Below are 26008 nucleotides of genomic sequence, written 5' to 3' on the forward strand. Positions count from 1 at the left end.
ATTAACACACTGATACACACACAGAGTTCTTAAAAATCTGTGATACCCATGCCTCACTACGCAGAATAGGAGTACCGGGACGTCTTCCGTGGGTTGCAACCGACTTTATTGCGCTGTACAATCTTAGGGATGCCTTGTGGGAAAATACAAAGTAACTGGAGCTACCAAGGATCTTAATAACTAGAGATGCCTGAGGAATACATGCACAAGGCATACACGACTAGCAAAAACCCAATATTACTCTCACAATCTTTATCAAAATACATCAAATCCATCAACACTATATTCCAGCCTTCTAGCCAACAACAACCATCTAATATCAAAAAGGATGATACCACTCTGACAAATCCCACTGACATTGCAAATGCATTCATTGAATACTTTGTGGGGTGTGCTACTTCCCTACTATGAAAGCGCCTCCCTAGCTACTGTGCAATCATGAAGCTCAACCTGTGAGAGCCCCTATATCTCCACCGCCTCCCAACAGTGCTTACAATTTTCAATTTGTCCCAGTATCTGAAGAGGAGATTACACAAGGGCTCCTGACATTAAAACAGAGGGGACGAGCGCATGAAGCCATCTAGCACTAAAATAAGCATTTGAGGGCTACGCTCAGCATGGTCAGGCAGTACATTCTCCCTTCTTCAATTGCAGCCGGGGGAAAAGAGCCACCTTGAACACGCTTACCTGCTGATGAAAGAAAGTCTGATTTGAAGACAAGTGACCTTCCCACTTACTGCCATTCACCTGATTGCTTGTACACTGTGGCGTTATTTTCTAGTAATCAGCGTAACATGCAATTTTAATCATTGGTCGCCAGAATAACCGGTTGAATGGCAAATGATTTCATTTGGTTCTTTCAAATCCTTCCTCTCTCACTCCGGTGCATTGTTCAGATGGAGAACAGAGAAAATGTGAATACTGCTGTTTTATGTCATTTTTGTTCACGCTAAGAAAACATGACTGGATAATTTAGCCCCCGAAACATAAAGATCAGGTTGAGATGTTTATGGGACTGTTGCAGTAAAGTTTGAGCATAAAAGTCAAAGCTTTTGCTTTATGTTTGGTCAATTAATATATTAGACACTATAAAAGTCATTTTTATTAGGCTACAGCCTATAATTGTTGAGGCTTCCCCTGCACTCGCTTTCCCAGTCTGCATTGCAGTTTTGAAAATGTCTCCCTCATTATCTAGATCCTACATTCGCAGTCACTGAAGTATGGCAGCACGCTCATCCTACTGCCTCGCCAATCTCCCAACGCGTTTCGCCCTATGAACGCACAGTACACCGTATGCAGCCCTACATAGAGAATAAATCTTTAAAGAGACCAACCCCTGCCCTGTCGTTATTGATGTATGAGGCACAGGTTAATAAAGACATTTGAACAAGTTGCAAGGAGACCATGCTTGGTTCAAAGTGGATTTATCTGTTTCAAAGACAGTGATGTTACCATTCAACTATGAGACATACATACTAAGTTGTGCTATTTCATCAGACACCATCCAGTTCTGGAAGATGCCTTACGGCCCATTGAAATGAAAGGATGTAAGGCATCCTCCAATACTGGAAGACGTTTCAAGGAATAGCAACGCTTCGTAAATATGAGTCTATATCTTCTTGATAGATACATACAAGTTGATGGCTCATTTACCCCCCCCCCCCGTCCACATTAAACCCTGCACTTGTTACATAATGTCAATTTTTACACTTAATATAGGTGACAATAAAATAACCTTGAGTTTGCTGGAAAATGTACTCCAAGAGCTTTAATCAAACTCTTGTCATCAACTGGAGAAATGTACCCACTGTCGTCAAGTGGAGCATTGCTCCAAAAACCGAGGCAAATTGTGTCCTCTTGACTGTGGGGTTTATTTATTAAAGTCTCTGTGCTGCAAAACTGATTTATTATGGAAAAACGTTCCCATTGAAATGAATGGAATTGTCTTGATTGCTAAATCTGGTGCAGTACTTTGGAACCTGCTTTGCACTTGCGTGACTTTGATAAATGACCTCTTGTAGGATCTATGTATCAAGGCAATTTTCATGTAAAACTGGGGCATTTTTATCCTGCTGCTATGTATCAAAGTATTTTTCTCCAATTTTGCCCCGTCTGCCCCAGTTTGCACCTTGGGGAGAGTCAGTACGAGGAGTTAGGAAGGAGTTACATGGGGAACAGATTATAATGAGATGTATCACCGTCTGCGTCTCTGCCCCAGCCTGCACCTTGAGGAGAGTCAGTAGGAGGAGTTGGGGGGAGTTACATGGCGCACAGATTATAATGAGATGTATCACATTCTGCGTCTCTGCCCCAGCTTGCACATTGGGGAGAGTCAGTAGGAGGAGTTGGGGAGGAGTTACAAGGTGCACAGATTATAATGAGATGTATCACATTCTGCGTCTCTGCCCCAGCTTGCACATTGGGGAGAGTCAGTAGGAGGAGTTGGGGAGGAGTTACAAGGTGCACAGATTATAATGAGATGTATCACATTCTGCGTCTCTGCCCCAGCATGCACCTTGGGGAGAGTCAGTAGGAAGAGTTAGGGAGGAGTTACATGGCACACAGATTATAATGAGATGTATCACATTCTGCGTCTCTGCGCCATTCTTTTCGCTTTTTATATTCCATCTTCCATATCCGAAGTGGTGAAACTCTTAACAGTTGGTATCAGATGTAAGAAACTGTTCTTGCATGTGCCGCAGCACTGATTATACAAACAGAGCAGTGTGTCTAAACACACTTTTCTCTACAAAGTATTACACATTCTGTGAAATTACATATAATACTTACATACATGCAAATGTACGCTTTTGCTCCATGGTGCATCTTCTAATGGGAAGTACATTATTACACTATTACATTTAGGGCTTTTATCTCTGATAACTATCTCCCATATTTTCCTCCTGATCTCCCCTTTGGGGTTTCAGACTCTCTTCATAAACCATTTTAAACCTCTTTGCTGGAAGGAGGTTAAACCATGTCATAGTTCATAAAGTTATACATTCTACTTATTATTTGTATTTATTATCACACGATTTCATCTCTTGTCCTGCCCTCAAAAAATACTTTAAGAAAAAAATATTGGATAAACAAAAATAATATGTATTCATTGAGCTCTTTGTGGTGCGTGTAACAAGGCAAAAGTGGTACAATTCTGGGGCAAAACGAATGTATTAAAGAAAAAAATCCCATCGAAACGAATAGGGATTTGTCTTTGATACCACTGGGGTTATTCTATCCCAAATTTTGCTTTTGCCTTGTTACAGATGTACAGTAGCCTAAGAGAATTCCCCTGGTTCTGGGAAAAGCCACTAGAACCCAACTGCGGCAAATTACCGGTGGCTTGTACCTTCTCCGGAGCCACTACATTTTGGGTCGGTGTTCCGTGTCTGGCTACATCTGTACTTAAACCCGAATGGGTTTAGTGGGTTCTCCAGCCTTTGTTCTATCATGTGACACTAGAAATATACTCAAAAAAGGAAAGAAAATGAAGCAGTTGGTAGGATTGACTTTGAGAAGCAATTTACCAAGGTTGTCTATACTCATTAACCGATTAATGTATTTCTTGGCTGAAATAGCTGCAGGTGGCTCACAGCCGCATTGACTATTTGGAACAGTCGATGGTGGAGCGCTCAATCGTGAGCCGGCAAGAGGCAGTGATTTCTGATTTGGAAAACAAGCTGGAGTTTCAGAGAGCTCAGATTAAGAGGTTTGAGGTAAGTGGAGCTTTTTGTGTTTTGAGACACACACGGACACACACTGCTTATACTGCACACACACACACACACACACACACACACACACACACACACACACACACACACACACACACACACACACACACACACACACACACACACACACACACACACACACACACACACAAAAATATTTTACCCAACAAACACACAAATATATATATATATTTGTAAAATACATGTTGTGTAATAGTATATATATATTATACACACAGTACAGTGAAATGAGTCCATATAAACAGGTGCTCACCACTGTGAAGATTGATTGTGGAGTGATCAACCTTTGCTGGCTTGCAGAGCAACATCTCTATCCATCAGCAGGTGTGCCCATCTAGACATGATTACATATATATTGGGACAGGATGACCAGTGATCAGTGAGAACACAGACAGTGTGCAGGAGGAGTGTGATTCACTGTGGTTTATTTTTGTCCACAGATTAGAGGAAATAACATTGTGGGAATTGTATCAAGACAAGTACCGTAACAAAATAAAACACACACCACTCAGGCTGCTGAGTAAAACATGTTTACTTTTCTAACCTCCCTGGCCAGGTTCCCAATCAAACAGTAGAATGTGTAGCAGAAGTTCATCAGGTCGACCTTTTACCCTCAAAGATATAGTAGTCCATCAAGTACACCCATTCTCCAAAAGCAGACTTCCAGTGTTTTAAGACTCCAGGTATACAACCTTCTCTCAGCCTCTGTGAGACACTGGTTGTATTCTCAGGGTGGCTTTTAATCCTTGCAGCTCAGGTTAATTGGTTACACGGGAAAGCTGCTGTCAGCAGACGTTAACCCCATCATGCTGGGAACCGAGCACTCCCTTATATGACTGTCACTATATATATATATATATGTACATGCATACAGACAGTGGAAAAGGGACGAAGAGAATTATTTAAAGAGACACAGAAGGAGCAGTGGTTATGGTAAGGGGGGTGGGGGGCGGGTGGACCTGATCATGGCCACAGATGCCAAGAGAATCAAGGATGATCAGAAGAGAGTACTCAAAGCAGCAGAGAACTTCAGCGAATACTGTCGTTTTATCATATGAAGATTGCAGGTTACCTTGATTAGTCCGTTTTCAGTGGAGCATGCGGGTTGAACGCCTGACTGCAGAGGGTCAATGAGAAAGTGAAACAGGACAATTATCTCAAAGTGTTGTGTGGTGAAGATCTAGTTGCCTGAGAATTATTTGAAGCCTGTAGAAGGAGCTAGAGGAGAAAGAGACATTAAGAAAATGAGTGAGAGTTGGGGTTAGAACAGGCGAGTAGGATTTGGTGAGAGGGTTCTAGATGGGGGGAGGAGATCAGAGGGGACAGTGGCAGATAAACGTTTCATAAAGCTCAAATTCGACAGTGGAAGATGCTAGAAAAAAGACGTAGTCTTAGTTGTAACGCTAAGGCTGCGGCCCCGCTGGCGCTGACCGTGCTCATGCTTGAGAGCGGTGATGTCACCAGCTCTCCAAGCATGAGCGCCGGGTGTCCTCGCTATTTCGGAAGCGCGCGGGGGGGGGGGATTGCGGGCAAATTGAGCGCGCTCGAAAGTTAAATTTTTTTGTTTACCAAAGCGCCAAGCGTGGGTGAACGTGTGTGCCCGCGCATGAGCGCGTGCGCACAGCGTGAGCGTGGATGTGACAATCCACATTGACTAATGTAAGCGCGCTCAGCGCCAGCGGGGACTCAGCCTAATGCAGTCAGGCTCTTGTAGACTCCTGGTTCAGGTTATGTCAACATGATTTCGTTCCATTAACATGATAAAAGGGACAGGGAATGATTGTAGTGTTAGCGATGTAAAACATAAAGCATGTCTATCATAAAGGTTCTGCAAAGCTGCTCTAAAATTATATTCTGGGTTTACTTCAATTCAAAGAAAACATAATTTTGGTGATTTAAACAAGTATGTATGTCTATTTTTATTTATATATACTGTAGCACCATCCATGCACATAGCATTTTACAGCAGTAACACACATGACATTCTGTATTAGGAATAAGCACTTTATACATAGACATTCGGAAAAGGAGTACCTGCCCTGAAGAGTTTGCAATCTAAGTATATTGATTCTTCATCCATTGGTGCAGATCTGGGAAAACTGTACAGACCGTTGCAAACTATGGGAGTCCTGCATAAGACGGGATATGTGGTTGTTTTGCAGTACTTCAACACTTTTTCTTCCAGAATGGCAACCCAGTGTTGGCTTGTGCGGTAGAAAGGGGCTAATGCAGAGGAATGGACCACATCCAAAGATGTGTTCCTAGTAAGAGCGACCACTCATTCCTTGCCTTGCTGCTTCTGTGCATCTAGATGCTGATTTTACGTTTGAGGGATAGCGTGATAAAGATGGGCGAGGAGCTGGAGAACGCAGCCGATTCAGAGATTCGGGAGAAGGAGAACGCCAAGTATTACCAGATCCGCATGGAAGAGATGAAAGCCGAGATGAACGAGCTGCTGCTGAGGGAGATGGAGGCTTGTCGCAGGCGCGTCGAGCTGGTAAGTTGACCTGTTTTAGCTCTTGACATCTTGCATATGAAGCCAGTTAAAACCTACAGCCGACCATGACCGAGAAATGATCCTGCTGCAGTCCTGCGATTCCGGTGCCACAGGTGTACCATTGAGTTAAGGTATTTCCCTTTTCAGCAGCTTGCTGGGAGAGAAGAACTCCAGCTGTGTGTAGGTTATTTTACCATCATATCATCATATGTAAATTGGCTTTGCCCTTTTAACCCTTTAAATGCCAGGGGGGGGGTGTCTCGGCACCACCAGATTTGGCTGCTGTGGTTTTGATGGCAATAGCTGGCAACCATTTTATTATATCCATGTGACCTTGCTTTTTAAGGCTCAGTATCTCAAGAATGGGAAGAGTCATAAAGATTCTGAAAGCCGGGTTCCAGAGTGTGCAACTAATGTACCAAGAAGATACTCTATTTTTAAGTTAAGCTTTGCTGATTGCTGCTTTGAAACACGTTGGTTAGGTACTGTAGCTCTGTGCAGGAGATATCATAGATTTACCTTCCCCCTCGAGCTTCTTTTTTTTAATAAATCAGTAAAAAGGGGCCCTTTTGTGTTGTTTGAAAAGAAGAAAAAAAAAACAGAAGGCAGAAGGATTTAAAAATATGTAGTCTCACATAGCAGCATATACTGTAACTGCATTGAAGCGATATCATTTGGTAACTGGAAACCCTTCCAGCACTTAAATTTTTTTTCTTCGTCTAAGAAACCAAAAAATACTGAGATTTATAAATGGATGATTCATTTTTTTTTGTTTGTTTCGTAATTGGAAAGCCCCGGCTAAAACCACACTAAGTACTCCACCCATAATAGTTTCATTGCCTCTGAGTGTCCCGATCAAGAGCCTCTAATGCGTTTTTGGGGGACATTGTACTCTTGTCCCAAACACTGATCTCGCTCTATTAGTCTTGAAGAACTTTGGCTGCTCCTGTATTTTTGCTAATGATGCAAATTGGATTTTCAGAGAGACCAAGATTAAATGGGTAGCCTGAGGATTGTGTGATGCGATCTTGTGATGTCATTGCTGATGTCATTTGTTCTGTCATATGTGAATTGTATACAAAAAGACAAATAACATTTGGTTACGATATATATTGAGTTGTCCAAATGCATAGCAAACAGACAGACAATGTTCCAAAACATATAGTAGATGGTATGTTTTAATAGCTTTGCACATTTAGACATAAAATCAAAGATCACAAATAATAAATATCACAGAAAATGCAACACAAACGCACAAAATAACACAGTGAAACTTTTTAAAGGGCAATCTAAATGTATGTAATATGAATCCACATATAGGATGAGTATTAAACTGGGATTATGGTCCCTGCGCGGCCGCGTGTGGACGAGTGCGCCTCCTCGTGCACTCCTGCAGCCCAAGCGATTTGTGAATTTGGCTGCAGGAGACCGTAGACGCATTGCGGAGGAAGGGCGGGGGCGTGGCGGACGCATCACGGAGCTGGCGCGCCCTTATTGGCTGAACCAGCTCACATGTGCTGACATCACGCGGCAGCCGTCTGAAAACACAGATTTTCTTGTATTGTGAGAACGCTGCCGCTTCAACGCGCTGCTCGCCGTGCGTTCGCACGCAGCGACGCCAGCACCATAATCCCAGCCTCAGAGATGGGCAAACTCTTCATGCTCCTAAGCGAACTTTGCTCATTTCGCCTTTTGTAGTTCTGCAAAAAAGTTTGCTTTGATCCTAAGCTCCTCAACTTTGCTTAACGGTAACAAGTCGTCGTTCCATTCATTTAGATGTCTTTTAGCTTTTGACATTTAAACAAACATATAAAAAAGCACCGCAGCAGGGCAATAGTTTAACCACTTTTCAAAAGCAAAATAGCACATTTTTAACAAGGTGGGCAGTTTCGTTGGAACTTTTGGCTCCAGAGGTTCTAGCGAAATCTTTATGGAAAGTTTTTGGAAAGTTGACTCAAATCTGGAGAAGCGAATTGCGACAGATTTGCACATCTCTACTGAGTATCTCAGTCAACTAAATTTAACATAGGTTGAACTCGATGGATATACAGATGTAGCCAAGCTTATTAGGGCTTATTCTAGTTGCTCCGTAGTGTGACAAACTGCTTCTTGTGCACTTGAGAAGCGGATCGGCATGTTTTGCTATTGTGGATGACCTTCTCGCATGTCCAAACCGTGTCTAATATGTAGGTAAAAGGGTACTCAAACTGTTCCAGGAATATATTCAATAATTATCATGCAACATATTATGGAATAGTGGCTTCTCTTGAAAGGAGTGGGTACACTACTAGGTACAATAATGACTTCACTTATTTTGGTCTCCTGAAGGTAAGAGAAACAATGATTAGCTCACTTCGCCGCACCTCATTGGAGACAGTAATGTGATAAAAGTCCAAAGAATAAACTCACCAAAAGATTGTAGTATTTCTTGTGATTGATCCAGTAATCTTCTTTTCCAAACCTTGTCTAGACGGCTTTTTTAGAAGCGGTTTCTCTCTCTCTTCCAATCCAATGGGTTTGTCAAAAAAAAAAGCCTCCAACTCGTATTTTATGACTATAGCGGCTATTCTAGTAGCACCGTTATGCAAACCGCTTCTAAAAACTCGCATTTTTATCACGCCACCTCAACACTGGTGAGATTGGTATTGAGAGTTACATCCACAGCCTGCAATATGGTCTGGCTGAGAGAGAAAAACCATAAGTCTGACTGGGGATGGAGTTAGCATCACCTCAGGTCACCACGCTTCTAAAGTAAGTACAATCTGGCCGTTTTGGCTGTTAAACCGGGCGGCGTTTCACATTTATTAGAAGCGGTTTGCAATAGAGAATAGGGTTTTGTCCTCACATTTCTTGCCGTTACTTCTGAACATGTCAAACCTCGCAGTCTGGAAACATGGACCCCGGCAGCGTGACCGCGGCAGACACGGTCTCTGGAGCTGCAGATTTGTACTTTTTCTCCCGCGGCTCTGGAGGCTGTAACTATTGCTACATCTGTATGTCTGTTTTCAACCACATCTACAATGCACTACGTACAGCTCAACCCCGTTATAAGCGTGGCTCCCAATTTTCGTATTTATGAATACTTTACAACACGATTATTGGTATCTTAAATACTTTATTGTACAATGCATACAATTGCACATTATTTCTAACGCGATCCGCTTATAACGCGATGTGATTCTTTGGACCCCAAGCACAGCGTTATAAGGGGGTTGAGCTGTATGTGCTATTACACCACAGAAGATTCCACATTGAATATGTGATCTGGGTGAACAGCAGCAAGAAAAAGCAATTAGTGCAATTAGTGCAATTAGTGCAAAAGGAAGATGAACTGCACCTTTTGGAAGCTCCTTTCTATGTGATAATAAACAAGCCCCACTAGAATTATTATAGCCATTCTTTATCTATCATATGTATGTACTGTATTATATTGTATACAGAGCTGCAGTGCTTTATATAGAATAAACAAGCCGTGTTAATGCCAGTCACTGACATCTTACAGGATCATTTGAGGTGCTTTGGGAAGAGAAAGATAATGTTAACTTGCTTTTCATTGAGTTTCAGAGCATTTCAGCGTCGGAGGGGTTAAATGCAGAAATGATTGGCGTTCCATCAGAATTACTCTTCGCGTTTCCTCAAGCGAGACACTGCGACCTTAACTCAGACTCCCTTTTATTACCTCGATTTGGAAGACTTTCCCTTGTAATAATGGGTTGCTGTTACATCTGGCATTAGCTCATAAATCGAACCCCCGGGGTGAGCACAGGCTTTGAAAAGTGGAATATATATATTATATATACAGTATATATCATTTGTAGTGGATAGAAAAGTGACAACATCTCTCTAACGTACAGTGAACAGTAAATAAAAATAACCCACCATAACGTATATAAGGTGTGGTTGACACCTATTCCAGCTTCATATTGGGAAGCCAGTATAAACGTCCTCACTCTGATTAGATCCAAAAGGTTGAAAAGCTGTCTGTGAGTTGGGTTACTGGCTCTGCACTTCTTTAACCCAGGCTGTGCTGAAATGCTGTGTAATGCAGCAGACATACTGTAAGCGTATAGGGTCCATGTTAAAATGGACATGAAACAAAAGGTGACACTGTGCTTCTTTGCATGTCATTACCCAGAATCCCTGGCTGCAGTGGAGGCATTGTATGCTAAGAGGTAATGGTGAAAAACATGGTTGTGCTCACAATTGAATGTGCTCACAATTAATATATTTAATTACAGTGTAAAAATATATATATATATATATATATATATATATATATATATATATATATATATATATATATATATATATATATACACAGTGGTTGACAAATCACCAAAAAATCTACTCGCCACACAAAAAAATCTACCCGCCACCTAGTACCAAACGTGTGCTGCTTGGGCCAATATTTACTCGCCCGGGGGTTAAATCCACTCGCCCGGGGCGAGCAAATGTATAGGTTTGTCGAACACTGTATATATATATATATATATATATATGTATATATGTGTGTGTGTATATATGTATAATATATATATATTTATATATATATATATATATATATATATATATATATATATATATATATATATATATATAAAAACAGTGTTCGACAAACCTATACATTTGCTCACCCCGGGCGAGTGGATTTAACCCCCGGGCGAGTAAATATTGGCCCAAGCAGCAGATGTTTGGTACTAGGTGGCGAGTAGATTTTTTTGTGTGGCGAGTAGATTTTTTGGTGATTTGTCAACCACTGTATATATATATATATATATATATATATATATATATATATATATATATATATATATATATATATATATATATATATATATCAACTGTTAATATTCCTGTATATTCATTTGCATGTCTTAGACAGGTCTGCAACCCTGTCTTTCACCATTATCACCCAGCAAACAGCACTTCCACTGCAGCAAGGGATTCTGGGAAATGACATGCAAATGAGCACACAGTGCCACTTTTTGTCTCATGCTCACATTACATGAGCAACCCTTAGCCAATGCATGCTGCTTTAAACACAGCTTTTAAGCAAGGACTTGGGAGATGCAAAGTCAGTTAACCCCACTCACAGACATGTTTCAACCTTGATGGGTATCATCAGTGTGAGGTTGGCTTGCTGACATTTGCTCAAATGAGATAAGAGTAGATAATCACCACCACTATTAAGGTTATGGTGGGTAAAAAAAGTGACTAAAACCCTCCACAGTAAAGCATAAAGCAACTGTAAATATTATATATACCCAGCCCTATCACTTATATTTAATATATATTTTGGAGAGAGATTGAATACACCCACATGATTTTATTCCAGTAAAAATAAAATGTGTTCACATTTTGAATTTAGTAAAATCACATTGTATTGCATTAATTACAGTATTACCGAAGTCATATTTACAGTAGTGCCTAAATAGCCTTGTATTTGTTGTATACTGTATATGCATAGTGTGCATGGATACTATCTGCACTTACATACCTACAGTAGAAATTTAAATATCCTCCCTCTCTGCCTTTGGCTATTACTATTAGTCCACGTAACTGATCCCCAAATTACTCACAGATATACATGAGGGGGGGGGGGAGGGGAAACACCCCACAAACACGTATATTTTCACAATGCATTGATTTAATGACGCAACTCACAGATTTTTAATCTCCAGATTTTTGTTCTTTTGATCCTTGATGTCAAAATGTACAGACTAGGAGGCTTAATTCATCTTCTCCGAGGCACCATATTTTGTCTCGACTAGGCTGACACTATATTTATTTGCTGCCTTCTGGGTATTGCAAATGGCTCATCATTTTGCCCCGTGTGCTGCATGTTTTATACTCTCTCTGTTTTAGACAGGAGGAAACCAATCAACTTGAGACTTGGCCCTGAAGCACACAAACAAGTCATGTTTCACAGTCCACTGGTTTCAGATGCATTTCCTGTCCGATAGCTTCCTAATATAATCCAAATATTTTATTTGACCCTTTTAGCAATTAAACTAGCTGTCTTAAAGGTGCCACCTTTTCTGCTGCCCTCTAAATCATACGCCTGACCTCATTACACGGCAGAATCCCCATAGCCGGTTTTATTTATTTTATCGCAACGCAGTGCTAGTTTGTGTCCATGAAACACAGAACAACGTGTGTTTTTTATTTTAGAGTTGATTTGCACTGATTTATTTTTTTTACACAAAGTCATAGTCAACTCATAGTTTTCTCTGGTGACCAAACTAATTAGCATGTTCCTATGAGGAAGAGAAACGCACGGGTAACCTGAATAATAATGGTTCATCACCTTGAAGGAAGTTTAAAGCTTCCTCCCAATACAAATTGCAGGTCCCTTAGGAGTCTGCAGTAGTTCACAACATGTAAGTTGCAACAAGCGGATAACTTGTGTATTTTTGGGGTCCTATGTATCGGGGTAGAGATAATAGGGGCACTGTATCAATGTTTCATGTCTAAACAGTTGGGGTCATAAAGACCCCAGTAAATTGTCTTTGAGAGATCGGGGGTGCCACTGCTTTTTAAATTAAATATTTGGAGCACTATTACATTTTATTTACAGACCTGGAATATCACTGCTTTTTAATTTACAATCCAGGAAATAGGAAATACAAGAAGAACAACGGCAGAGCACTGTGAATAAAACTTCAGTGCCAAGTACAATTTAAAAAAAAATATTTATTCATAAGCCATATAAATGATGGCAAAAGAAATTCTCTGACACGTTTCGCGCCTACACTAGCGTTTTGATCAATTACCTAAAATTGGATTATTATTTTTTAATGCTCTCTCTCCTCTTCTTGGTCTAAAGTGTAAGGGGGTTATTTATTAATTGGTGATAGCTCAGGAGGAGCACTATTTAAGTCAATGGAAGTTTCCGCTCAATAGAGCACCGATTGGACTATCGTAGTTTACTGACTATCCCCCCAGATGTACTATTAAGCTTTTTAACGTGAAGTCTAATGTTCAGTACCAGTACCATTTGTCAGAATTGATACAAAGCACTTTGATACAGTGACACGTGGTCTATTTAATGGTATTTGTTTTGGTTAATGTTCCTCTATGCATAATTCAGAATTACCATGCATAGGGCAACAGAACAACTGAAAATACTTATAAAACCAAACACATTTTTTTCCTTATTCAAATATGGGGGGAAATCAAAGCAAATTTAGAGTGTCGCAAATTGCGTTATTTGTCTCTTTGCGTCAATGTGTCACGGTCCTTTCTCCGAGTTATACGCCATTTGCGTCACAATTTGGGGTGTAACAATAGGAGGAGCTAGGAAGGAGTTACACAAAAGAGTTACATGATGCACATATTATAATGAGATGTAGCAAACGGTGTCTTTCTGCGTCACTTTTGTATTTGTTAACCAAAAAATCCGCCATTTGTGAGGTGCTGTAAGACTTTTCTGCCTAACAATTTGCATCAAATGTAAGAAACACATTGATACATTTGACCCAAACGCGAGCAGAAACTGGGGCAATGCGTCAAGATAAACTTCTATTTGCACTTTCACGAGGTCGGTGCCTCTCATCTGCGGTATTCTTACTTCTAAACACTGCTCTCTACAAATGTTCTTCGCGCCTGGAGATTACCGGCAGAACTGAACTCAAGACGTTCTGTTCCCGGTGTGTACAAGGCAGCTTGAGAGAGCGCACAATTCTCTGAAGCAGATTCACAATATGCAGGGGCTGAAGCGAATGAGTCATTATACCATTCAAGGCCACAGTAAAATCAGCTTACAAGGCCAGCGTTATCGCTGCTAAATCCGTCCAAGAGGCCTTTTACTCATGTCTGTGGGGTAACAAGATTAGGGCTATCGCAGATATGCTGTATAAGGCTTTCTGCGGGTCGGGCTCAGTGTATTCAGCTAATGTTATCAAAACAGGAACATATTTCTCTTTAGAAGAGCACAGCACAGCTGGACATATGAGGGGAATATAATTTAGCAGTATGACTCAGGCAGGAGAAGTCGCTGCAGTTTTTAGAATTCATTTATTTCGTCTACACTCTAAAAGACTGTGACCTTTTATACTTTGGGATTTAGTGCTCTAATCTCATTATCTTGGAACACTTGTACATTTAAAATCTGTGATCCGAAAATAAATAGTTACAGAAGAACATTTTTTTTTCCAGCCAAATGTTCAATTCTCGATTACTTACTGCATTTACATCACGCCGCTGAAGATAAATCCGCATAATATATAAGCAGTTTCATTCTGTGTTCAGAGGCCCTGAACCACAAAAGGATGCTGAGATTGTCTCCTATTCATTCGAATGGGCATGCTAATTAAAGCTTAACACCCTTTTGTGGATCTGGGCTTAAAAGAGTAATCCATGCCGGGGTCTCTGGAGCTGAACCCCATTAATTTCAGCTCCAGGGAGCTCCTGCTTCCGGAGATACTTACCTCCGAAGTAGGTGCCGCCCGGAACAGTTGCTATCTCTTAGTATTCAGCGCTTCCACTGCATCCAGGGATTCTGGGAAATGACATGCAAATGAGCACGCCGTGTCAACTTTTGCTTCATTTTTAACACAGACCCCTATAAACTTAAAGCTGCCGTATTACACAGCTGTACAGCACAGCCTGGGTTAAAGAAGTGCAGAGCCAGTAACCCCTACTCACACAGTGGTGGGGTTTTTTTTGTCACTTTTTTACCCACCATTACTTAAATAATGTGTGGTTACAAAGTAGTGGTCCTATTGTGTTAATCCCCCCAAAAACGTCCTACCATATTCTTCCACTAGATGTGGAGATTTATCTATGAGCACCTCCTGCACTGCATCACACAGAGCACTGGAGCACTCGCACTATGGATTTTGTTTCGGTTTCGTGTTGGGTTATCGTCACCCCTCTCTCTGGAGAGCAAAGACTGAGTGCTGGCTAGTAGTCGCCATCCCTTCGGGGGAAGATTGCGGTGGGTTAGTAGGCGTCAGCCGAACACCCTAAAGACTTGGACCCTCCTGCGGCGCCAGCTGCACTAGGAGGGAACGGGATGGACGTCGGAATCCTCGGATGACGACGTCGATGTAACAGCAGGACTCTAGGGCTTCGGCTGGAGAGGACTGTCTATGGCACGAACTGGCCTACTCTCCGGAGCGAACTTTGTCACAAGTTTTGAGCACCTGGTCTCACTGGACCATGAGCACGGATTCAGAGGTGGATCACTTTTTTTCACCGCCCGGGCTACAAAAAAAAAAAAAACCTGATTCTCCGGGTGTGGCATCGAAAAGACTAATGAACAAACACAAAGACATTGCTTGGCAGGCCATACACGGGGGACTCCCTGTGAATGCGGACAAGTACCAGAGCAAACTCAGCCTCGTGAGGCACTGCCCCAGGTGCAACCCAGTGGAGGAAAGCATCATACACCTCTTCTGGAACTGCCCCTTTGCGCAGGCCTTGCTGCGCGCGTTTGACACTGACTTAAAGGATTGTATACCGAGGAAGTGCGTCACGTACTACTCGGTGTTCCACGGACTTTTCACAGGAACACACACAGAGGACGCAATCGAAGCCGGTTGCCGTCTAATGTGCTGTTTCAAAGACGTTTTACTATTCGCCAGGGAACGTTTGACCAGGGGGAAGAGGAGGATGTCGGTACAGGACTGTCGCAGGCTGCTCCACAGCCTGCTCAAGGACTATTCCATCTTTGACGGTCCTGAGGAGGAGGACTAAACACCCCCCTCCCCACCCCCCCCCCCCCCCCTTACTCCCCCGCCCCAAAAGTTTTTCTGTGCAATAAAGTTAGAGATAATGTGTGTATGATATGTCATGTCTGTGGTGCGGTGGATACGTATAAATGCACTGCACCGCCGTGTTCGTCACAGTTTTTTTTACTTTTGGGGAAACCATTAAAAAAAAATGTGTGTGAGTTGTGTGGGATATGCACTGCGCCGTTGTTTACGTCGCGGTTTTTTTTCGTTTGGAAAATGATTTATGTACTGTTATAATCTTGTTGTAAAGATTCGCTGCATAATAAAAGAATTTTCAAAACAAAAACCTGATTCTCCGGGTCTGGCGTGCACTTGTGCACACTTATTTTTGTTGTTTCGTTTGAGCACCTCCTGCACTGCATCACACAGCGCACTGGAGCACTCGCACTATCAATTTTTTTACCTTTTTTTTTTGGGTTATCAGTCACCTAATTTTCTTCGGAGAATGCAAGACTGTGTGCTGGTCGGTGGTCGCCATCCCTCAGGAGAAGACTGCGGTGGGCGAGTAGGTGTGAGCCGAAAGCCCTAAAGACCGGGAACCTCCTGCTGCGCCTACTGCAGGGGGAGGGGATAGGATGGACGTCGGATTCTTCGGATGACGACGTCGATGTAACATCAGGACTTTTCCTGGCCCTCGTGGCTGAAGAGGACTGACTATGTCACGGACTTGCAGCTCTCCGGAGCCTACAGTCACAAGTTTTGCGCACCTGGTCTCACTGGACCATGAGCACGGTTTTTAGAGGTGAAATCACTTTTTCACCACCCGGGCTACAAAAAAAAACCTGATTCTGCCATGTTGTAGCGTGTATAGTTTTGCGGTGTTTTGCTGGTCCCTTGTCTAGGGGTTAAATACTGCTAACGTGCCTTAGACATTGACTAAGAAGCACCACGTAGGTTTCAAACTCCTGTGGAAAAGCTTATTTCCTTATTAGTTTCCCACCCTTCCTTGTGACTAGGGTTGCCAGGTGGCGTCTCCAAAAATACTGGACACAATGGTGAAAGGTGTGACACCACACACACACACACACACACACACACACACACACACACACACACACACACACACACACACACACACACACACACACACACACACACCTCTCCATGCTGTTTCCTCCTCTCCATGGCCCCTTCTGACACCTCCTCCTGATTGGCTGCATTACTCAGCAGCAGCCAATCAGGATGGAGGAAGCTGCCCAGCCCCCTAGCAACAGCCCTGGTCGGGGAAATCACACAGCCCCCCAAACCAGTCAAGTCACTGTCCAGAGAGGTAATACCGGACACATACATGTTCAGTATTACCTCTAATTTTTTTACCGAACAGAGTGTCCAAATACAGGACAGTCCAGTTAAACACTGGACACCTGGCCGCCCTACTTGTCACACCGGTTGCCACTTTGCAGCTAGCTGCTGCACCTGCTTCACACTTCAGCTTACCCCTGCACAGCCTTTTTATCACTGTGAAGAAGCCGGGACGTATTGGGAATAATGAACATTGGCTAATGCCATCACGGGTCCCTCGAGCATCTTGGGAAATCAATCTATTTGGAACAAAATACTGTAGCTGTATGTAATCCAAGAACAATTGAATTTGTACCACCCACTGGTACTGGCTGAGCCTGCATATTACACAGGAACAAGGCTGATCTAATATACAGTGAATGCCATGCCGATTGGAGGTCGGTGCTGTACAAAGGTAGGAACATGTACTGTACAGTAGGTAGTAGCCACAGTGCTTTGTGTGTTTTCGTTCCGGTACATTACTTGTGTGGAGCCTGCGGAGGATTTTGCCTCCATTTGAAACCGCCAAAAACATAATTTTTTTATTACAGTTCAACCTATGTTACATTTAGACGCCACATACTTATCCTATATTTGTACCGTATTAGTGCAGCGATCACACGGTCACCAAGCTGCTCCCTAGTACGTGAAGAGAAGTGGTGGATACTTCCAGGTCGGTTCCTACTTTTGTTCACCGCTCCGAATGATATCTCACCCTAGAGCGCAGGGTACATCATAGAGCACCCAAACGATTAAAGGAGGCTTTCTTTCAGGCGTTGTGCGGTTTTGAGAACGGCGGATGTCTCTACATCTGTATGGAACCGGTGGCTAAAGTTTGCAAATTTAAACCTGCATATAATTATTTAAGAAAGTTGGTCACATTTGAAATGACATAAATCTATTTAAAAAGCAGTTCAGCAATCTTGGTGGTGCCACTGCAAAGCAGTGGAACTTGGCCTCGTATTGGCGATCAGGCCATTTTCATCCAAAGTTACCCAGTCCCTAATCGTTCGCTACGGCTGATCTAGAAAAAGCCCCAATGTGCCCCTTCATAGGATTAAGATCTAGTGATACCAAGCAAGGTACAACTGCTTTACAATGACATATATGTAATTAATTGTATTTACCTGCTGTAATTCCTTCAGTGCTCAAACATTTATCCCGGACAACAAATAGTCAGACAAATACAATTCCCCCAATAAATTGCATTACCAGGTGTTAACACAGCATATTTTGCCAACTGAAATAACAGCATTCAATAATCCTGTATGAGTTTTATTATGCGATAAAATGTTTAGCTTCAGTTGTCTTCAACCTCCGGGATTTTTACGAGTGCTGAGCTCCCAGACATGAAATATTAAACTCCATTTGGAAATGCAAATATTTTTCAGCTGCTTTTATTAAAAAAAAAAAAATATATTAAAAATGAAGGTCCAGCAACGGCTCCGCAACCACAAAAAGGAGAAAGCATCTTTGTAAAGCAGCACGTTGCTTTTATGAGAACATTGTATACTTTGTGTAAGTGTGTGTTTGATCCTGGGTGTGACTCCTGGAGTGACACAACAATCCGTGCTGGATAAGTCACAATGCAGCACGGATGTGGCAAGACTTAGGCCGCGCCTGTAGTCAGCGTCGCCGAAAAAAATCAAATTTAATTGACTTCCAGCAATCGCGACCAAGCCGTCGCGTCACTCCTACTATAAGCGCGCACGGCAGATTCAATGCATTTGTTTTGACGCGACGTCGCCACCATTATAAGCGCGGCCTTACTGTCCTCGGTGCTGCGGTCACACAACGCTGTGGAGGGTCCCATTCAGAAGCATAGATCCCGCTCCGCCCCCCCCCCCCCCGCATTTCCATTGCGGCAGACACTATCCACGGCGCGGCAGATGTTTGTCCGTGGCGCAGAGGGCCGCAAGTCTGGCTACTTCGGCAACTCGTACAAATGTTGCCGGTTTTATCATCCCCTGGGGGCTTATGTTGGGATATGTTGGGATATTCTGCACCGGCTCTGCCATTGAATCCTACCAAAACTTTGTGATAGTGTGTATTTTAATGAGATATGTTGTGTTATCTGGCACAATGTCACTCACTGCGTGTGGATGTGTATGTAACTGTATTAATGCAAAGAATAGCAATAACACTGTAGGCCAAAGTGTTACCAACTTCCATACAACAAAAGTAGGGGGGGGGAGGACACAACCCCTGTAAGCTCAGAATCGGCCAGTTCCTTTGGTCTGCCGATTTCCGCGGATCAATCTCAAAAAGGGCGATTCGGCTTTAGCGGATTTTTTTCCTGTTATTGACGATACAATCCCCGGATTTCACAATCCGCCGATGAAATTTAAGCATCATATCCGCTGATTCAGCCATCCGCATTGCTACAATTCACCAGCGGATTGTATCCAATGGCGGTTTTGGATTCATCCGCACGGACTGAAACTCTAACAATCCGTCTGCGGATTTTTAATCTGCGGAATGGATTCTGAATGGGCAAACTTGGGAAATTCCAGGAAATGGATTTGGACCGGTTCCCCCATCTCTACTCAGAACCCAGATCATAGGCATTGAACGTGTTGACGCAGCAGCCCCTCCCGATCACCCCCTTTTTTATTACCAGGGTGGGATGCAGGGGGGTCCATGGCGCGGGAAAAGTAACGCTGGTACTTACTAGTCTTTATATCCTCTGTGTCACACGAACCAATAGTAATCCGCAACGGATGATGTCTCGCCTTCCTGTTGGCCCATGTGACGTGGGGAACTTAAAGCGCCAGTTTGATTCTCCTGCAGGGTACAGGGTACAGTAAGCAGCCTGATTTCTATCCTGGTATATAAAATCGGGGGTTTAACATTTTTTTGGGGCTCTGTGTCCAGGAGGTCAAAACAGAGCTCTACCCAGAGTCCAGTGCAGTATAAAGCCACCATGGGGACCTCAAGAAACAAGAGCGTTTAGAAAATCATAAACACTAAACATTATTATTCTTTATAACATTTTTAAAAAGCAGGACATGCACCGGGGGCAAGATACCAACATTTTATGAATTATGCTTGTAGGCTTCTGGAGGCAGGGGATGTGGGGGGAGTTGCTTCTGTGAGGCTGCTTCTACATCCATTTAAGTTCACGTCGCTTGACCTAGAGAGTAATCTGGGGAGTGCTGATACTGGAGGAACAGTTGCGTACGAGAGAAGTAGCTGAGCAAACAGCTTCACTGGGCCCAGGACACCGTGTTGGACTGGGATCTGGGGTTGTAGAGTGGGGGTCGGACGGTGTTGCCAGCTGTAAGGCACGGGGAGGGGGGAGTAGGATAAGCTGGCCCTCGGGGCAATCGGCACGATCACAGTTGAATGAATAACCACCAATGTGTTTTATGGCAGAATACTGCTTAGTAAACATGGCCCGCAGTGTCTTTCTTATAAATAACCGTGGAGATTGTACTTTTCCTCTCCGCTTTGGTCACAGAACGGCCTGGAGTTCAACGCCAAGCAATGCCTTGACTGTGACTACGAAGGAGTTAATATGAAACCACTGAGCGAAATACGATCAAGGTTGATCAGTAATCCGAGATATGATGTTTAAATAAGCCAAGAGCTACAGTAAATAGAATAAGAGTTTCCTCCAAATACAAGCAAACCATTTATTTTAATGAAAACCAATGGAACTAGAAAATGTGAATGTGAAGGCAGCTGTGCTTTCTTGTTATTTAATTATACGACATCTCATAAGCCTTCGGGGTATAATAGAAGGTTGATGCAAAGTTGTTTTGACCCATAGCAAACAGTAATCTAACAAGGAAATGTATTGAGAGCATAGGGAATGACCACAGGACTGCCACTTAACTCAAGCCACAAAGTAAAACTCAACTTATGGATTGCAGGGGAGTATTTTCTGTTTTGGTTCTTCTATTGTTCATTCGTATTATATAATAAAATGACTGCATTTAGCCCTGGGGTGGCCAACTCCAGCCCTCAGGAGCTACCAACAGGTCAGGGTTTCAAGAGATCCCTGCTTCGGCACAGGTGGCTCAATCGTGGCTCAGTCGCTGACTCCACCACCTGTGCTGAAGCAGGGATATTCTGAAAATCTCACCTGTTGGTAGCTCTCGAGGACTGGCGTTGGCCACCCCTGATTTAACCCATTCAACCCTGGAGAGCCTAGCATCTCGCTGCATAGCGGTCTACTCATAGAGTTGTAGTGTGTGCATTTTGTGATCACACATCTCTAAGCCTTATGGTGGTTATCTGCTAAAGTCTCCTGGCAGCACCACTGGGCCACACCAGGATAACATATTTAGCCAATTAAAAACTCCAATTGCACGTAATAGGATTTCTCTTTGATTTATTGACAACAACATGTGTATAGGGCCTTTATCCAGGGTGCTGTACATTAGTTAGTAAAACTATGGGGTGGTACATATGGAACATTTCATGTGATGGGCATAGAATCATTCTTAAGGTGTCTTTGTGGTGGGCAGGGGTGAGACCATTATGGTGGGAAGGGGTGGGACCATTATGGTGGGCTATGGGTGGGGACATTATGGTGGGCAGGGGTGGGAAGGGGTGGGGACATTATGGGGGGCTATGGGTGGGGACATTATTGTGGGCAGGGGTGGGGACATTATGGTGGGCTATGGGTGGGGACATTATGGTGGGCTATGGGTGGGGACATTAATGTGGGCTATGGGTGGGGACATTATGGTGGGCTATGGGTGGGGACATTATGGTGGGCTATGGGTGGGGACATTAATGTGGGCTATGGGTGGGGACATTATGGTGGGCTATGGGTGGGGACATTATGGTGGGCTATGGGTGGGAACATTATGGTGGGAAGGGGTGGGGACTTTATGGTGGGCTATGGGTGGGGACATTATGGTGGGCTATGGGTGGGAACATTATGATGGGCTATGGGTGGGGCCATTATGGTGGGCTATGGTTGGGGACATTATGGTGGGCTATGGGTGGGAACATTATGGTGAGCATGGGTGGGGACATTATGGTGGGCTATGGTTGGGGACATTATGGTGGGCTATGGGTGGGAACATTATGGTGAGCATGGGTGGGGACATTATGGTGGGCTATGGGTGGGGACATTATGGTGAGCATGGGTGGGGACATTATGGTGGGCTATGGGTTAGGTGCATTGAGGGGATTGATAAATATGGTGCTGATTTTGCCCCAGTTTTTCAGAGCTCTATATTTTGAGAGGAGGATAGAACAGGAAATAAAGGTCACAAGGAGATGGCATTTGGGGCTTCCAACAGCTTCACGTGCTTAGAAGGTTTCAACATTACCACTAAGTCACCCTACACTGGGGTCTATATACAGTTCCAAGGCAAGTTTAGAGCAAAGCCAGGGCATTTTAAGCCCTATAAAGTTACGTTTTTTTATGATTGGTCTGCACTATGGATATATTTCTTTTTTCATGCACCATCATTTTGCTGTGATTGTAGGTCTTCATCCTCTCTGAACCAGGAGCTCTTCTTGTCGTCCATTAACTGCTCCCTGTTGCCCGTAAAATACTGAGATCTTGTGAGTAGGCTGTACATATGAGCCAAGAAAACCACAGATTGAATTCACAATTGTTTTATTGTCTACACTTAGATTGTTTTTGCTTTATTTCCCTTATATGCTCCCCCTGGATTGCGAACGAAAGTTTAGAGCAAAGCCAGGGCATTTTCACCCCGCATGTACTGTATATATCAAGCCATTTCACTCCCGTTTTGACCGTCTGCCCCAGCTTGCACCTTGGGGAGAGTGAGTAGGAGGAGTTACATGGTGCACAGATTATAATGAGATGCATCACATTCTGTGTCTCTTCCCCAGCTTGCACCTTGGGGAGAGTCAGTAGGAGGAGTTGGGGGAGGAGTTACATTGTGCACAGATTATAATGAGATGTATCAAATTCTGTGTCTCTGTCCCAGGTTGCACCTTGGGGAGAGTCAGTAGGAGGAGTTGGGGGGAGTTACATGGCGCACAGATTATAATGAGATGTATCACATTCTGTGTCTCTGTCCCAGGTTGCACCTTGGGGAGAGTCAGTAGGAAGAGATGGGGAGGAGTTACATGGTGCACAGATTATAATGTGATGTATCACATTCTGTGTCTCTGTCCCAGGTTGCACCTTGGGGAGAGTCAGTAGGAAGAGATGGGGAGGAGTTACATGGTGCACAGATTATAATGTGATGTATTACATGCTGTGTCTCTCTGTGCCATTCTTTTTGCTTTTTATTTGTCCCCCAAACCCTCCATATCTGAAGGGACGAAAGTCTACAATTCTGTAGATACAGTATCCCGAAACTCTTCTCTAAAATACTGAGCAGTGCTTCTAAACAGACGTTCTTCTGCACTTTGTTGTTTTTTTTTTAGCAACGTGTACTTGCAAAACTAAGACAAAAAACGGCATCATATTTGTAAGAGCATCCGATTGAAATCAATAAGATTTAATTTATTTCAGAAATCCGACGCGTTTTTGTTTTTTGCTTCAGTTTTGCCCAGAGGTTGAGGCCGAGAGACTTCGATCAATTATCACTTTTGATATATATACTGTAGTTCTTGGGTACCGCACTGTATTCAGCAATAATCCGCAGCCAGGAGACAGATTTAAAAAAAAAAACAGTCAAATTAGTGCTAATAAGTAGAATGCACATTTCAAATTCAATTAAAATACAATTTGTGAAACTGGAATTGTAATTGCACCTTTGACTCATGGTAAGACTGTCTGTCTTCATTGTTTGCTTCTGGATAAAAAGCAAGTAGCTTATTTAAAATGAGGAGTTACATTGGTAAAAGCATAATTATAACCAGGAATATTGGATTAAATGTTATGTAGCACATTTGATAATTACAAGCCTGCAGTACTGGGTTAGCCAGGCCACGGAATTGTTTTGATGATTTATAAGACTCTGATTTACTGCCTTTATGTTTTGTTTTAAGTGCAGATATGATGCACTTTTTCTAGTGAGGGCATTATGGATGTGGGCATTATGGATGTGGGCATTATGGATGTGGGCATTATGGAGCAGAACATCTAGTCTGGAACATGCAACGTGAATCACCTTGTGTGGAAATTAACATAATTACTGTAGCAGGAGCTGACGTGCTGTGGATGTTGGCATATTTTGGGGGTATTTTTTTACACTTCTTCCTTGCTTTATCGCACTATTGAACGTTTCCCCAGCTCCGAAGCAGGGTTTCTTAGCACACAGTATGGTGGAGGCTGTTTATCAAAGTCTCCTGACTGCAAAACTGGGGCAAAAATGTAGTGCAGAACATACCGCCACATTTAAAAAAAAAAAGAATAGCGTATTGAAAACATTGGAGTTTTTACTCTTTAATAAATCTTTAAGAATATTTTTACGTCCCACCGGCAGACTTGATACATAAGCTTCGTGGTGTACTATTCTGTCAGACTTTGGAATATACTGTAAGTGCAGAGTATACGTGACTTCTTCAATATTTAGCAATGCCTTCTATTTTAAAGTAGGAAAGTGTTTTTTTTTAGACATTCTCTTAAGAGTTACTGTATGCTTTTATTCCTGTTCAAACAATAAAACTCTCAAAGGATTCTCTTATAAATATATTGTTTTAGTCCAATTAAAATGGCGTCACCTGCTATTAAACGTTTGACGCACGGGTTAGGCTGTCCTGAAACATGATATTTTCCGTGCCTTACTCAGTAAACTCTAGGTAGTAGTTACGTACAGATGTAGCAGACGGTACAGCTCCCATTACCGCAGTGAGTTGTATTACGCCGGAATTTTACTTAACAGTAGCACCATTGAAAAGAATGGTTAAAGAGCGCGTGTGATTTCATATTAACGGGGACAATAACATCTGCTACATAGAGAGAGAGAGACTGACTTACTTGCTCCAAATCCTCCAATTTATTGACAAGAATACAATGTTAAAAAAAATATCACTGGGCATGAGCACATTCGTCAGCAAATGACATGCACATCACGGATACCCGACTCCAAGTGATGATAGATCATTATGGGATAAAACCAAAACAATTCAATCCGCTATATCAAGAGAGCAGTGACATCACCTTGTCAATAACATCAAGGGGAGAAATAGGACAACGGGTGTTTAGTCCAATAAAGTTACCCCTCGGTGTGGGGGGGGGGAGGGGGAGGGCGGGGAGAGAGACAAAGAAAACCGTATGGTTCCTCTATGGGTTGTTGGTATTAGGGCCTCTTGGGTCCGTTAATATCCTAGTTCCAGGGCAACGGTTTCCACGCTTACCAGCGTTTCAGTGGGAGCGGCACATTTTTAAGTACTGCACTATTTCCCAGTGGATAGTTATAGTATGAATGGCATTCAGTAACTTAGTATTAGTGTAGCAGTTACTTGGTATCCCCACCCCAATACAATGGTTCGTTTTGGTGTGTTTTTTTCTTTGGGTGTACTGAGTATTTTACTTTGACTCCAATGGAATACTCACTAGTTTTGCACCATTGCAATTATACTGTACAGACTTGGCAACACAGCTTAATAAGTGATGGTGTTAACATAGGAATCACAAGGGTTTTGTTAGCAGATTCAGGAGTAAAACAGCACAAAACACATACAGTATTTGCTTCTTAGGTTCTAAACATTTGATGACTCAATAAATGTGATGGTGCAGAACAGAGAAGCAGAAGGCGCATCTATTATAGTGTCTGGCATTGAAAGGCCCACGTATATACAGTATGTAAAAGTTACTCTCTCCAGGAATTAAACTTGTAAACATGGCAGGGTAC

General features: G+C 42.8%; 1 protein-coding gene across 4 annotated transcripts in view; it reads left to right on the plus strand.

Moving 5' to 3' along the window:
• MYO18B (myosin XVIIIB) overlaps nucleotides 1-26008 on the plus strand; it is a 345583-nt gene that overhangs the window by 275505 nt on the left and 44070 nt on the right. For all 4 annotated transcript variants that reach the window (XM_075568959.1, XM_075568956.1, XM_075568957.1 and 1 more), the window contains 2 exons: nucleotides 3579-3716; nucleotides 6067-6252. In XM_075568959.1, the coding sequence (XP_075425074.1) occupies nucleotides 3579-3716; nucleotides 6067-6252 (324 nt within the window). The remainder of the gene's footprint in view (nucleotides 1-3578; nucleotides 3717-6066; nucleotides 6253-26008) is intronic.

This window comes from Ascaphus truei, chromosome 13 (genome assembly GCF_040206685.1).
Source record: "Ascaphus truei isolate aAscTru1 chromosome 13, aAscTru1.hap1, whole genome shotgun sequence".
Classification (NCBI taxonomy): Eukaryota; Metazoa; Chordata; class Amphibia; order Anura; family Ascaphidae; genus Ascaphus; species Ascaphus truei.